Here is a 12,849-nt window from a genome sequence, read left to right as displayed (position 1 = left end):
AGGGAAAAAGCCATTTCCAATTGCACTTTCAATTCACAGAGGGCAGGGGAGTGCTCCTGGTTTGGACTCTGAGACCAAGTGAGAGAAGGAGGAAAGAAAGGTAGTGAAAAAGCCAACAATAAAAAAAAAATTGCAAAAAAAAAAAAGCTGCATCACTGTCTTCTCCTGTATCTTTTCCGCCAGGAAGAAAAAAGAAGTAGCCAAAACTGCAAAACTCCAGGGGGTATCAGCTGATCACAGAAGTGTTATTTAATACTCTTTATAATGAAAATATTTGTAATCTTGTCCACCTTGAACGGAAGAGGTTAATCCAGGGGTGAAATGCTCCTGGTTCACTTGTGCCTGTCATTCATTAGAGAGCCAGTCATGAAGGCAGCATGAGGCTCCACCCATCTGCCCAGACACCACCATTTAGGTTCTTTTACCCTCTGTGCATGCGCAAAGCGTTCTGTCCTCAGCCCCGAGGACGTTCACAAAGCTGTTGGACGTCCTCACTAGCCAACCTCAGGTATCAATTGGTGCGTCTCATGGCGTACCTAGACAATATCATCGTACTGTCCAGGACTCCAGACCAAGCACGCAGAGACCTACACCTAACCGTATGGACACTTCAAGATCACGGCTTCATGATCAACTGGGACAAAAGCTATCTGGTTCCAACGACACAACTAGCACATCTGGGCATGACCATAGCCACAAATCTAGGTATGGTCTTCTTGTCGCAGGTGCGGAAGGCCAACATCCGAAAACTATTAAGATTGTTGGAGAAACAACAGTACCCTCAACTAGCCTTTCTGTCCAGGCTCCTGGGTACTTTGGTTTCTTGCATAGACATTCTCCCATGGGCGTGCCACCATCTACGCCCTCTTCAATGGTTTTTACTACCATTTCAGAAAAAGAAATCCAGCCACACATGCAGTACAGTAGTTTTCAGTGCCAGACTAAGGAAGTCCCTACAATGGTGGGCATCCCCAGCGTTAGAACGGGGCTCCCCATTTTTGGGTCAGAACCAGGTGACCATAACAACGGATGCCAGCTTGAGGGGGATGGGGAGCTCACCTTTCTTCTCAAGTGTCTCAAGGACTATGGGACCCTCGAGACCTACAGGATATAAATTTTCTGGAGCTCAAAGCAGTCTCACTGGCCCTCCACAGTTTTGCCCACCTGATACAAGGTCAGCATGTCTTAATCCTCACAGACAATATTGCAACGCGCTCCCACATCAACCGACGGGGGGAACGAGATCCCGGAGGTTGATGAGGGAATCAGAACTGCTGTTTCGGTGGGCAGAATATATATCAGGAACAGTGAACCTCTGTGCAGACTGGCTGAGTCGGGAGACTCTAGACCAGGCGAAATGGCAGTTGGACCCTGAGATTTTTCAGGAGATAACCTGGAGGTTCGGAACCCCGGTAATGGACCTGCTTGCCACCTGCCACAACACGCAACTCCCATACTTCATCTCCCGTTTTCCATCTCTGGGAGCAGAAGAGGTGAATGCACTGCATCTGCAGTGGCCTCCAGGACTTCTCTATGCAGTTCCACCTCCTGCATCATCCAGAAGGTGATCAGGAAGATTCTGAAGGAGAAGGCAGAGGTTCTACTGGTAGTTCCATACTGGCCATGTCGAACATGGTTTGCGGACTTGAAGGACCTTTCAGTAGCGTCCTGCTGGAGGATTCCAGACCACCGGATTTTCCTCAGTCAGGGGTCAATGATACATCCCGAGCCACAATGGTTACAACTGACCGTGTGGCACTTGAGGGGGACCGCCTGAGACGCCAGCTGCTACCAGATGCGGTCATAGTTACGATGCAAGCCGCCCGCAGACCTACCAAACGCATTTATCAGGCCACATGGTCAGCCTTTTGCGGCTTCTGTGGGGAAGAGGGGAAGAGGGGAAGGAAGGAAAAGAGAGAGAGAAAGAGAAAAAAGTGGAAGGAAGAGAGAAGGAAAGAAAGGGAGAGAGAAAGAGAGAGAGAGAGAAGATAGGAAGGAAGAGAGAGTGAGAGTGAGAGAGAAGAAGAAAGCAAGAGAGAGAGAGGAGTGGAAGGAAGAGAGAGGGAGAGAGAAATGATAGGAAAAAAGGGGGGAAGAGAAATGAGAAAATGATTGAGGCAGAGAATGACAGGAAAGAGAGAGAAATAGAGAGAGAAGTGACTCTTGATTTAAAGCATATGGTAAAAGCACTTAAATAATAACAGAGAAAAAACCCCCCAGCCCTCACCTGTTTTTATTAATAGTTATGTTTTTGGATTTGCTGGTTGTTTTAGTTTTAATAGTAATAGAGTTTTGTTTTGTTTTATTATTAATTTCTTTTAATAAAAAAGCAGGGATTTTATTTGTTTGTTTGTACTTCTATGCCGCCCAGTCCCAAGGGGACTGCCGCTCAGACACTATACTTTTCCGCCCACCCCGAAAAGAAATTAGAGGGAACATTGTCTCATAGTACTAACATTCCTTCAAGCAGGCCTGGACAAAGGTCTGGCCCCCAACACATTGCGTAGACATGTAGCAGCATTGTCTACCATAATTGTGAAGGACCACTATCGTCCTCTTTCAAGACATCAATGGATTAAGGATTTTCTAAGAGGAGCTTCTAACATCAGACCTCCGACTGTACATCGATATCCTTCTTGGGATTTGACTCTAGTTTTACGAGCCGTGACGGGACCTCCCTTTGAATCCTTACGTTCAATTCCCTTCCACTTCCCAACTGCATTCCTGGTTGCGATCACCTCGGCCAGGCGCGTTTCGGAAATGTCAGCACTATCGGTCAGACCGGACCTCTGTCGGTTTCATCCAGATAGGGTCGTGCTAAGACTGGACCCTGCCTTCGTCCCTAAAATAAACTCCTGGTTTCATAGGGCACAGGAAATTGTTTTACCAGATTTTTGCACACATGGAACTCACCCCTCAGAATTGAGGTGGCATAAAATAGATGTTCGGAGGGCATTGAAGATTTATGTCTGTAGAACTCAGCCCTTCAGAATATCGGAAGTGCTATTCACATCCTTTTCAACTAGAGCCATGGGTACCAAGATCTCATCTACGACTATTAGCCGCTGGCTGCAAGATTACATAGCAGAGGCATACAGAGTAGAGAACCGACACATTCCAGAAGGAATAATGGGTCATTCTACCTGTAGCGTGGCCATGACGGCTGCATGGAGGACCCAAGCATCTCTTGAGGACATTTGCAGGGCAGCTACATGGGCAGCCCCGTCTACATTCATACGACACTATCGGATTGACTCGTTTGCTTCCTCAGAAGTGGCCTTTGGGAGGCGCATGTTACAAAGGGTGTGTGCACCATCAGCGTCACTGGTCCAGCCGTCTCCCTCCCTTTGATTAAGCTTGTGTATATCCCACGTTGGACTCTCCTTGCAAGTGCATTGGAGAAGGATCAATGAACTTACCTGAACGGTCTTTTCGATACACTGCAAGGAGAGTCCAAACCCACCCGGCTCTGGGACCAGGGCGACATTTATTTGAGGTCTTTGAACCATATAGTTCTTTGAGGTTTCCTGTTGTTCAATAAAATTTTTATCTTTACTTTACTGCTCCTTCGTTTATATTAGACTGGAGGGCTAGGGGCGGTGCCTATTTTATATTTAAATTAAACTCAGTCCCTTCCAATGAGACTTGAGAATAATCCACGTTGGACTCTCCTTGCAGTGCATCGAGAAGACCATTCAGGTAAGTTCAACGGTCCGTCCTCGGCACTGCTCTGTAAGGGCTCCCCAACTCCCCCCTGGTTAAGGAGGAAGCGAGTCACCCTAAACAGAGCGGCGGGATGAGATTCCGCTGATGCAATCAAGGTGGCATGATATGCGCATCTTGCCACCTTGAGCGCCACTTTGGAAGTCTTAATATGAGCTCTTACAAGTGTTCGATCAGATTCAGACTTACTTTTCCTCCAGCGCTTCTCTAAATGTCTCTTCTGGTGTCTCAACTCCCAGAGTTCCTCGGTAAACCAAAGAGCTCTCCGGGGTCTAGCACCATGGAGAGGTCGCAATGGCGCAATCTGATCAAGAGCCTCCATCGCAGCCTTGCTCCAGGCCACGGCAAGAGATTCTGCCGAACTGTGGACAAGTGTATCTGGTATAACTCCAAGCGCCTTCTGAAAACCCTCTGGGTCCATTAGGCATCTGGGGTAGAACCACATAATCAGTTCCGCCTCCCTGGGGGGGGGGATTGGAGCCAAGAAGTCAAGCTGCAGTAGAAAATGGTCTGACCATGACAAAGGCAACACATCTAAGCCCCTTAGTCTCAGACCATTGCTCAATTCCTCCGATGGAAATATCATGTCGGGTGCGTGCCCCCCCTCATGAGTTAGACCCTGAACTACTTGAGTCAGGTCCATGGCTGTCATGGTGGCCATGAACTCCTGTGCTAATCCAGAGGATCCGCCAAGTGACGACAGATTGAAGTCCCCCAGAACAATAAGTCCAGGGAATTCCACCGCCAACACGGCTACCTCCTTGAGCAGCACAGGCAGGGCTGTTGACATGCAGCTGGGAGGCAGGTACCTGAGCAACAAGCCCACCTGAACCCCTAGGTCCAACTTAACAAAAAGGGACTCACAACCCGCAATCTCAGGAGCAATGAGTCTACGTAGGCAAAAAGTCTCCTTGGCTATAATAGCCACTCCCCTTCCTTTTCCCTGGGGTCGTGGCTGATACCATACCTGAAACCCGGCTGGGCAAATTTCAGAGAGAGGAACTCCTAACTGGGCCCAGACAGGTTTCAGTAACACATACCAGGTCATCCTCGTCCTCCAGGATCAAGTCCGAGCTCATGGAGCTGGAACAGGGGATCGCTTTCAAGCAGCGATGCCTTCTTCCTCCAGAATGGCTTACCCCATGACTCTCACCATATCTGCCTCTCCCCAGCAACACCGGAATCTTCTGCCCTCTGCCACCCCAGGGATAGGCTCCCCCAACCCCCCCCCCCCCGCCTCTCTGCTGCCAGGCATGCTGTACATCTCATCCATACTACATCCATTCATACAATACTTATAACCCCATTCATTCCAATAATCATAAGCATCCATCACTAACCCCCCCCCCAATAACTTAGCTAAAAACAATCAAAAACATTAAAAAACAAGTAATAAAAAATATAGGAAAAGCAGGTGATCGGCAGTTCTTATCAGTCAACAGGAAGATGGCGCTAGACTCTGAAACAATTAAGTTCTAGAAGAGTCCAGCATGAGTCCAAGTAACCAAATATCTGAGTCTCTGGGCAAGAATACCCACCGCAGTGCTGGCCGCTGCCACCGACCAGCACCCCTAGTCTGTGTCCATATGGTTTGGCTGTTGTTACCTCGGACTTCTCTATCTTTGTGTCCCTCCTGGCTATCAGTCACTCCAGTCACCCCCCAATGTCTGCTGCTCTTCTCAGGTGGCATCTCCAATTCTCCACACAATTTTCCACACACTTTGTAACCTTACAATAATTGCTCCAGATTCGGTCTTGTAAGTCAACCCCCGTTCCAATAGTCCTTCTGATGCCGGGTGTCCCCACCATTCGCTGCCACAGCGTTCCAGGACCCTCCTATGGGAAAGATTGCTTCTTCTTACGAACTTTTCTATTTACGAACCTGGTCACAAACGAATTGAGTTCGTAAGTAGTGGTACATGAATTGCTGCTACCAGTAACTCTATCTCAGATGGATAAAGTCACATTCTACTAACAAAAACAGGATATGTGTATCTAACATTGTGAAAATGATATTAAAGTACAATTATATAAATGGTCCTGAGAAGGCAGTCCAGTAAAAGAGTAGAATTTTGGTTTAGTCAGTATAAGTATAATGCAACCGGATGACCTTAAGACAAATATTACATTCCTACAGCATATAAACACATAATCAATATTGCCATCTGACCACTAATGGTGGTTCTTAATTGGGACATGTGTTTCAGATATAGAAGAGGAAAACACTTTGTGAGACTTTGAATTGGAGCATTGTATTTAAAAGTAAAACAGCATTTTCATGTATGTGGCTCTTAATCACATCACATCTATCTCTTGTTGTTGTTGAAAACTAAAAATATGAAATAAAAATGTGAAGCTCGTTACTGTAATGGGAGGAAATATACTGACTTCTATTTGAAACTTCTGAAAATTTTGGGTTTTATCACTGCTGGCTTGCATCAGAAAATCAGATAGAATTGGAAGTCAGTCTAATCATGATTTTTGCCTCCAGGCTTGTTTTTCTCCATTTCTGAGGAACATGTGCAGAAGATTATTATTGTATTATTGACTACTACTAATCACTATTTTTTAAAATACATTTTTACTCTTCTTTCCTGTTTATTCTTAGGTTCTTGGAAAAGGAAACTTCCAAATGGCTAAACCATTTTGAGGGTAGTGGAGTTCCCTATGGTCCAATCAACAGCATGAAGCAGGTGTTCTCAGATCCTCAGGTTAGTTATCTTGGAAACACTTTTACATACTGTATGTTCTTTAAAATATTCAATTACTATCACTGGTATTATTAAGTAATGATTGATAATATATTTAATTTTTTTCTGTGAGAATTCAAAGCAGATTACCTTTATTCCCTCGTCAAGATAAGTTGGGCTGAGAGCTACATTAAAACCACCAAATAATCTTTGTAGCTGACCTCCCAGGTTAAAACTAACATCATTTTTAAAATAACTTTTTATAGACATTGTGAAAGTTATTTTTTAAAAATGCAACATTGACATTCAGGTCTTTGCATTATGAACATTAGGCTGTTGGGTCTTGTTCAAGTGTGGACTTGTCATTTTAAATCCAATAATACAATCCATAATCATCATTTTCAGCCACTCTATGGATCAGCATTTTCAATTCCATGTCTGACACTCTGTAAAAGGATCCCAAAGGCTCCAAAACACCAGAGGATTTAAATATAATCAGACATAAAATTAATCTAATAACACAGGAGGAACTGACCAGGAAGCTTAAATTAGCAAAACAAAACTATTTTGAATAAACCAAGAAACCTGGAAGATGGCTTGCCCATAAAATTGCAAAAGAAAAAGCAGATAGAACTATCAACACCCTACAAGATCAAAGTGGGGAAATGCATACTAGGATTACTGAGAAAAAAATATATATAATCCAAACCTTTTACACTGATCTCAATAAACAGGGAGAATTAGAAGACGAAGCAATTAAAGAATACCGCATTGAAAACAACTTGCCAATCATTCCAGAGAAAGGCATGAAAATGTTAAATTATATATATATATATATATATATATATATATATATATATATATATATATATATATATATATGCGACATTTCGGTGAAATCACATTCACCAACATCAGGCTGAAGTTTCAAGCTTCGTGCTGTTGTAAATATGGAATATATATATGCTTTTTAAATGTTGGATCACCCTGGTATATTGAAGGAACGTCACAGCTCCTTTTTGCCTCTAGGCCCAACCCAGGGCCATTTCAAGGCAGTTAATTTATTCATAGCCAACAACTATATTCTGTATGTATCACATGTTTTTTGCTGAAATTTTAAAATTAAGGGAGACTAGGATGGCCGAAATGGTGCCATCCTAGTCTTCCTTAATTTTGAAATTTCAGCAAAAAACATGTGATACATATATATATATGTATATATATATATATATATGTATGTGTGTGTGTGTGTGTATGTATGTGTGTGTATGTATATATATATATATATATGTAGATTGTTCTGAGTTCGGGTTTTGCCCTGTGTAATGTTTTGCATGTCTATGCGACGTTTCGGCGAAATCACATTCACCATCATCAGGCTGGAGTTCCAATCTTTGTGTTTTTGCAAATGAATATTAGCAACTGACATTTCTTCTTAGCATGTAGTGTGGGGGTGGAGATTTGCTTTGAATGTAGCAAATAGATTGGGTGACTATGCTTCCGTGATCTGATTGGTTGGTGTAATCATGGTTATAGAAGGAATGGCATGAAGATTATGAAGTGTTTTGTTTAAGTCTGATTTCCAAATATAAAATTCTAAAATCATAATAATTAAAGGATTGACATATTGATTATAATGAAGTGTTTATTTTGTTTAAGGCTGGTTTCCAAATCTCTGGCAGGCGCGAGGTATCATCCCTTTTATTTAAACAAAAGGATCTCTTTTCAATTTCGATAGCTTCTAGAGAGATTCTTTTATATAAATTCTCTGTTTTGTGGAGTAATTTAGTTTTTTCAAAGTCAATTTCGTGCCCTGTTCTTTTAATGTGCTGGACAAGGGAGGAGGTCTTCTCCTGTTTCTTGACTGCATTCATATGTTCTGCCATGCGCTGGCTCACTCTTCGGTTAGTTTGTCCAATGTATGTGGCTGCACATGTTTTGCAAGGGATTTCATAGATTCCTTGGTATTCTAATTGGATTTTATCTTTGGGGCTCCTTAGGATATTAGATATTTTTTGGTTAGTGCAAAATGAGGTTTTGATGTTATGTTTTTGTAGAATTTTACTAATTTTATCCGTGGTGCCTTTGATGTAAGGAAGGATGGTGGTGCCATTGTCCTGTTCTTGATCTTGTTTTTTGGGGGGTGTCTCTTTATTGATTAGGTTTGTTATTGTTTTCTCTTTGAATCCATTAGAAATTAGTACATCTTTGAGTTTGTTCAATTCAGTTTTTAAGTGCTCATGGTCAGCTAAGCGTTTGGTTCTGGTGATGAGAGTTTTGGCCACTGAGGTGATTTGTGCGGGGTGGTGGTGTGAGTGTGCATTTAGATAACGGTTGGTATGGGTTTTCTTTTGGTAGATAGTATGTCCTAGGCTGCCATTGGGTTTTTTATAGACCAGTACATCTAGAAAGGGAAGTTGATCATTGATTTCTGTTTCCATAGTAAACTGTATTTTGGGGTGTAGGCTGTTGAGATGAGTGAGGAAATTGTCTAGTTTTTCTTTACCATGTGGCCAAATTACAAAGGTATCATCAACATATCTCAGCCAAAGTTTGGGTTTGTATTTGGCTTGCTCTAAAGCATTATTTTCGAAATATTCCATATAGAGGTTGGCTATGACAGGTGATAGAGGTGATCCCATGGGGGCTCCCTCTATTTGTTTATATCTTTGTTCATTATAGATGAAGTATGTATTGGTCAGGCAGTGGTTGGTAAGGTCTAGGATATATTTGGGGGGTTTGTGTTTGTCTTGGATAGCTGTCAAGGCTTCTTTAATAGGTATTTGTGTGAACATATATGAGTGTGAATATGTGAATATATATGTATGTAGATTGTTCTGAGTTCGGGTTTTGCCCTGTGTAATGTTTTGCATGTCTATGCGACGTTTCGGTGAAATCACATTCACCATCTTCAGGCTGGAGTTCCAATCTTTGTGTTGTTGTAAATGGAATACAGTGGTACCTCGAGATACGAGTTTAATTCGTTCCGGACCTGGGCTCTTAAGTCGAGCAGCTCTTATCTCGAACGACTTTTCCCCATAGGAATTAATGTAAATAATTTTAATTGGTTCCAGCCCTCAAAAAACTCACAAAGTTAGTCTAAATTATGCAGAAAGACATGTTTTTAATGAAGAAATGTACATGTACATATAAATGAATAATGAAGTTTCTTTCACTTAACTTGTAAACTTTCTTAAACTTTTAAATTTACATATGTTCAACTTCTCTGCCACCCAATCCTGTAGGACAGAGGTCCCCAACCCTTTTTGCACCAGGGACCGGCTTTAAGCGATCAAGAGAGGAATGGGTGAATGAATGGACGGAGGGTGGGAAGGAAGGAAGGAAAGAGGGAAGGGACAGGAACAGAGGAAGGAAGCAAGGAAACTTATGAAAGGGGAGAGTAAGAGAGGAATGAGTGAAGGGAGGGAGGGAGGGAAGAAGGTGGGAAGGAGAAAGAAAAGAAGAAATAGAGGAAGGGAAGGTAAAAGAGAGAAAGAAAAAGAGCAAGAAAGAAAGAAAGAAAGGGGGAAGGGACAGGAACAGAGGAAGGAAGCAAGGAAACTTATGAAAGGGGAGAGTAAGAGAGGAATGAGTGAAGGGAGGGAGGGAGGGAAGAAGGTGGGAAGGAGAAAGAAAAGAAGAAATAGAGGAAGGGAAGGTAAAAGAGAGAAAGAAAAAGAGCAAGAAAGAAAGAAAGAAAGGGGGAAGGGACAGGAACAGAGGAAGGAAGCAAGGAAACTTATGAAAGGGGAGAGTAAGAGAGGAATGAGTGAAGGGAGGGAGGGAGGGAAGAAGGTGGGAAGGAGAAAGAAAAGAAGAAATAGAGGAAGGGAAGGTAAAAGAGAGAAAGAAAAAGAGCAAGAAAGAAAGCTGCAAGCACCCCCCCGAACCCCCCAGGCCGGCTGCAACCTTTTAAAACACGCGCGCCGCTTCGCAGCTGTCTCCTGAAGCCGAACGCGGAAGTTAGCGTTTGGCTTCAGGAGACAGCTCCTTGGCGCTTGTATCTCGAATTTGGGCTTGTAAGTAGAACAAAAATATCTCTCCCCTCCCAGCTCTTATCTCGAGTTGCTCTTAAGTAGAGCAGCTCTTATGTCGGGGTTCCACTGTATATATATATATATATATATATATATATATATATATATATATATATATATATATATATATATATTCGTAGATTTTCACGGGTACAGGTATGATGGTCTTGGTATATTCGGGTTTCTTCCCATGTAGGATTTGGAAATTTCTGGCGACGTTTCGACGAGGTCCCACTCGTCATCTTCAGGCTGGTGTTTCCGTCCTTGTTCTAGGGCGAACACAGCGAGACCTGAGCTGCCTTCCTTCTATAAATACTGGTGGCTGGGTGTGGTTTGATGGCTCAGCAATTGCCTGCTGTGTAGAAACTTCCTGGTGAGTCAGTGGGGTAACACCTGGGGTCGTTGATGTAACTGAGATATACTTATTAGTTAATGGTTGTAGATTAGGCGTGATATCCTGAGTAGTTGGAGCTTGCAGGCTACTTGATCGTTTTGCAATGTGTGTTCTGAGTCTGGTTTCAGTTTCTATGGCTGGGATACGTTTGAGGGCTGGTTTCCAGATGTCTGGTAGGCGGGAGGTATCATCCCACTTGTTCATATTTTGGGGATGTTTTTCCATCTCGATGGCTTCCATGATTATTCTTCTGCTGTACTGTTCTGTTTTGGAGATTAATTTGGTACTGTCAAAATCAATTTCATGTCCTGTAGTTTTGACGTGTTGGAAATGGAGGAGGTTTTTTCTTTTTTTCTTAATGCATTCTTATGTTCTGCAACACATGCATTTACTCTCCTGTTAGTTTGTCCAATATATGTGGCTGGGCAGATTTTACACAGTATTTGATAAACTCCCTGGTTTTCTAGCTGGATATTGTCTTTGGGGTTTCTTAGGATGTTGGCTATTTTTTTATCTGTACCAAAGGCTGTCTTGATGTTGTGTTTGCGGGGAATTTTGCTGATTTTATCTCACCACATCCCTGGACCCAGCCATACTTAACAACTATCGTCTAGTCTCCAACCTTCCCTTTATGGGGAAGATTGTCGAGAAGGTGGTGGCGCTCCAGCTCCATCAGTCCTTGGAAGAAGCCAATTATCTAGGCCCTCAACAGTCGGGTTTCAGGCCTGGCTACAGCAAGTAAACAGCTTTGGTCGTGCTGATGGATGATCTCTGGCGGGCCCGGGACAGAGGTTTATCCTCTGTCCTGGTGCTTCTTGACCTTTCAGCGGCTTTTGATATCATCGACCAGGGTATCCTTCTGTGCCGGCTGAAGGGGTTGGGAGTGGGAGGCACTGTTTTGCAGTGGTTCTCCTCCTACCTCTCTTGTAATCGCAGTTAGTTTTAGTGGGGAGTCAGAGGTCAACCTCTAGGTTCCTCCCTTGTGGGGTGCCTCTACATGAAACCGCTGGGTGAGATCATCCAAGGGCATGGGGTGAGGTATCTCTACCCCATGTCCAGTCAACGAAGCAGTGGAAGTGATGTGCCGGTGCCTGGAGGCTGTTATGGTCTGGATGGGTGTCAACAGGCTCAAACTTAACCCTGACAAGATGGAGTGGCTGTGGGTTTTGCCTCCCAAGGACAATTCCATCTTTCCGTCCATTACCCTGGGGGGGAAATTATTGATCCCCTCAGAGAGGGTCTGCAACTTGGGTGTCCTCCTCAATCCACAGCTGACATTGGAACACCATCTTTCGTCTGTGGCGAGGAGAGCATTTGCCCAGGTTTGCCTGGTGCATCAGTTGCGTCCCTATTTGGACAGGGACTCACTGCTCACAGTCACTCATGCCCTCATCACTTGAAGGTTTGACTACTGCAATGCTCTCGACATGGGGCTACCTTTGAAGAGTGTTCGGAAACTTCAGATCGTGCAGAATGCGGCCACGAGACCAGTCACGGACTTCCCTAGTTATGCCCATGTTTCATCAAGACTCCGCAGCCTGCACTGGCTCCCGATCAGTTTTCGGTCACAATTCAAAGTGTTGGTAATGACCTATAAAGCCCTACGTGGCATCGGACCAGAATATCTACGAGACCTCCTTCTGCCGCACGAATCGAAGCGGCCAATTAGGTCCTACAGAGTTGGCCTTCTCCAGGTCCTGTCGACTAAACATTGTCGGTTGGCGGGACCCAGGGGAAGAATCAGGACATGATTGCCTCAGCGTATTCTCAGGGTATTGCAGCAGGAGTTCAACAGTATACAGCAACTGCTTTGCCTCCGCCCCCTCCACCTGCAACACACAGGAACACCTAGTCAGCACCAGCATCCCTGTCTCCCTTACATGAGCCGCTCCACTCTGGGTTACGAGATCTGGATTTTGAGCCAGAGAACGAGCTTTCGGAGGATGAAGGTGCACCACCAGAACCATCGATCTTCACAGGGCTTTTCAGACTGTCTCTATTTTGC

The 12,849-nt window shown here is 43.9% G+C and overlaps 1 protein-coding gene across 3 annotated transcripts in view; it reads left to right on the top strand.

The window, feature by feature from the left end:
• SUGCT (succinyl-CoA:glutarate-CoA transferase) overlaps positions 1-12,849 on the top strand; it is a 417,742-nt gene that overhangs the window by 232,209 nt on the left and 172,684 nt on the right. For all 3 annotated transcript variants that reach the window (XM_070727742.1, XM_070727743.1, XM_070727744.1), the window contains one exon: positions 6,332-6,434. In XM_070727742.1, the coding sequence (XP_070583843.1) occupies positions 6,332-6,434 (103 nt within the window). The remainder of the gene's footprint in view (positions 1-6,331; positions 6,435-12,849) is intronic.

The sequence above is a fragment of the Erythrolamprus reginae genome, chromosome Z (genome assembly GCF_031021105.1).
Source record: "Erythrolamprus reginae isolate rEryReg1 chromosome Z, rEryReg1.hap1, whole genome shotgun sequence".
In the NCBI taxonomy this organism is placed as follows: domain Eukaryota; kingdom Metazoa; phylum Chordata; class Lepidosauria; order Squamata; family Dipsadidae; genus Erythrolamprus; species Erythrolamprus reginae.
The sequence above is the reverse complement of the archived record's forward strand: the minus strand, read 5'-3'. Positions and strand labels throughout refer to the sequence as shown.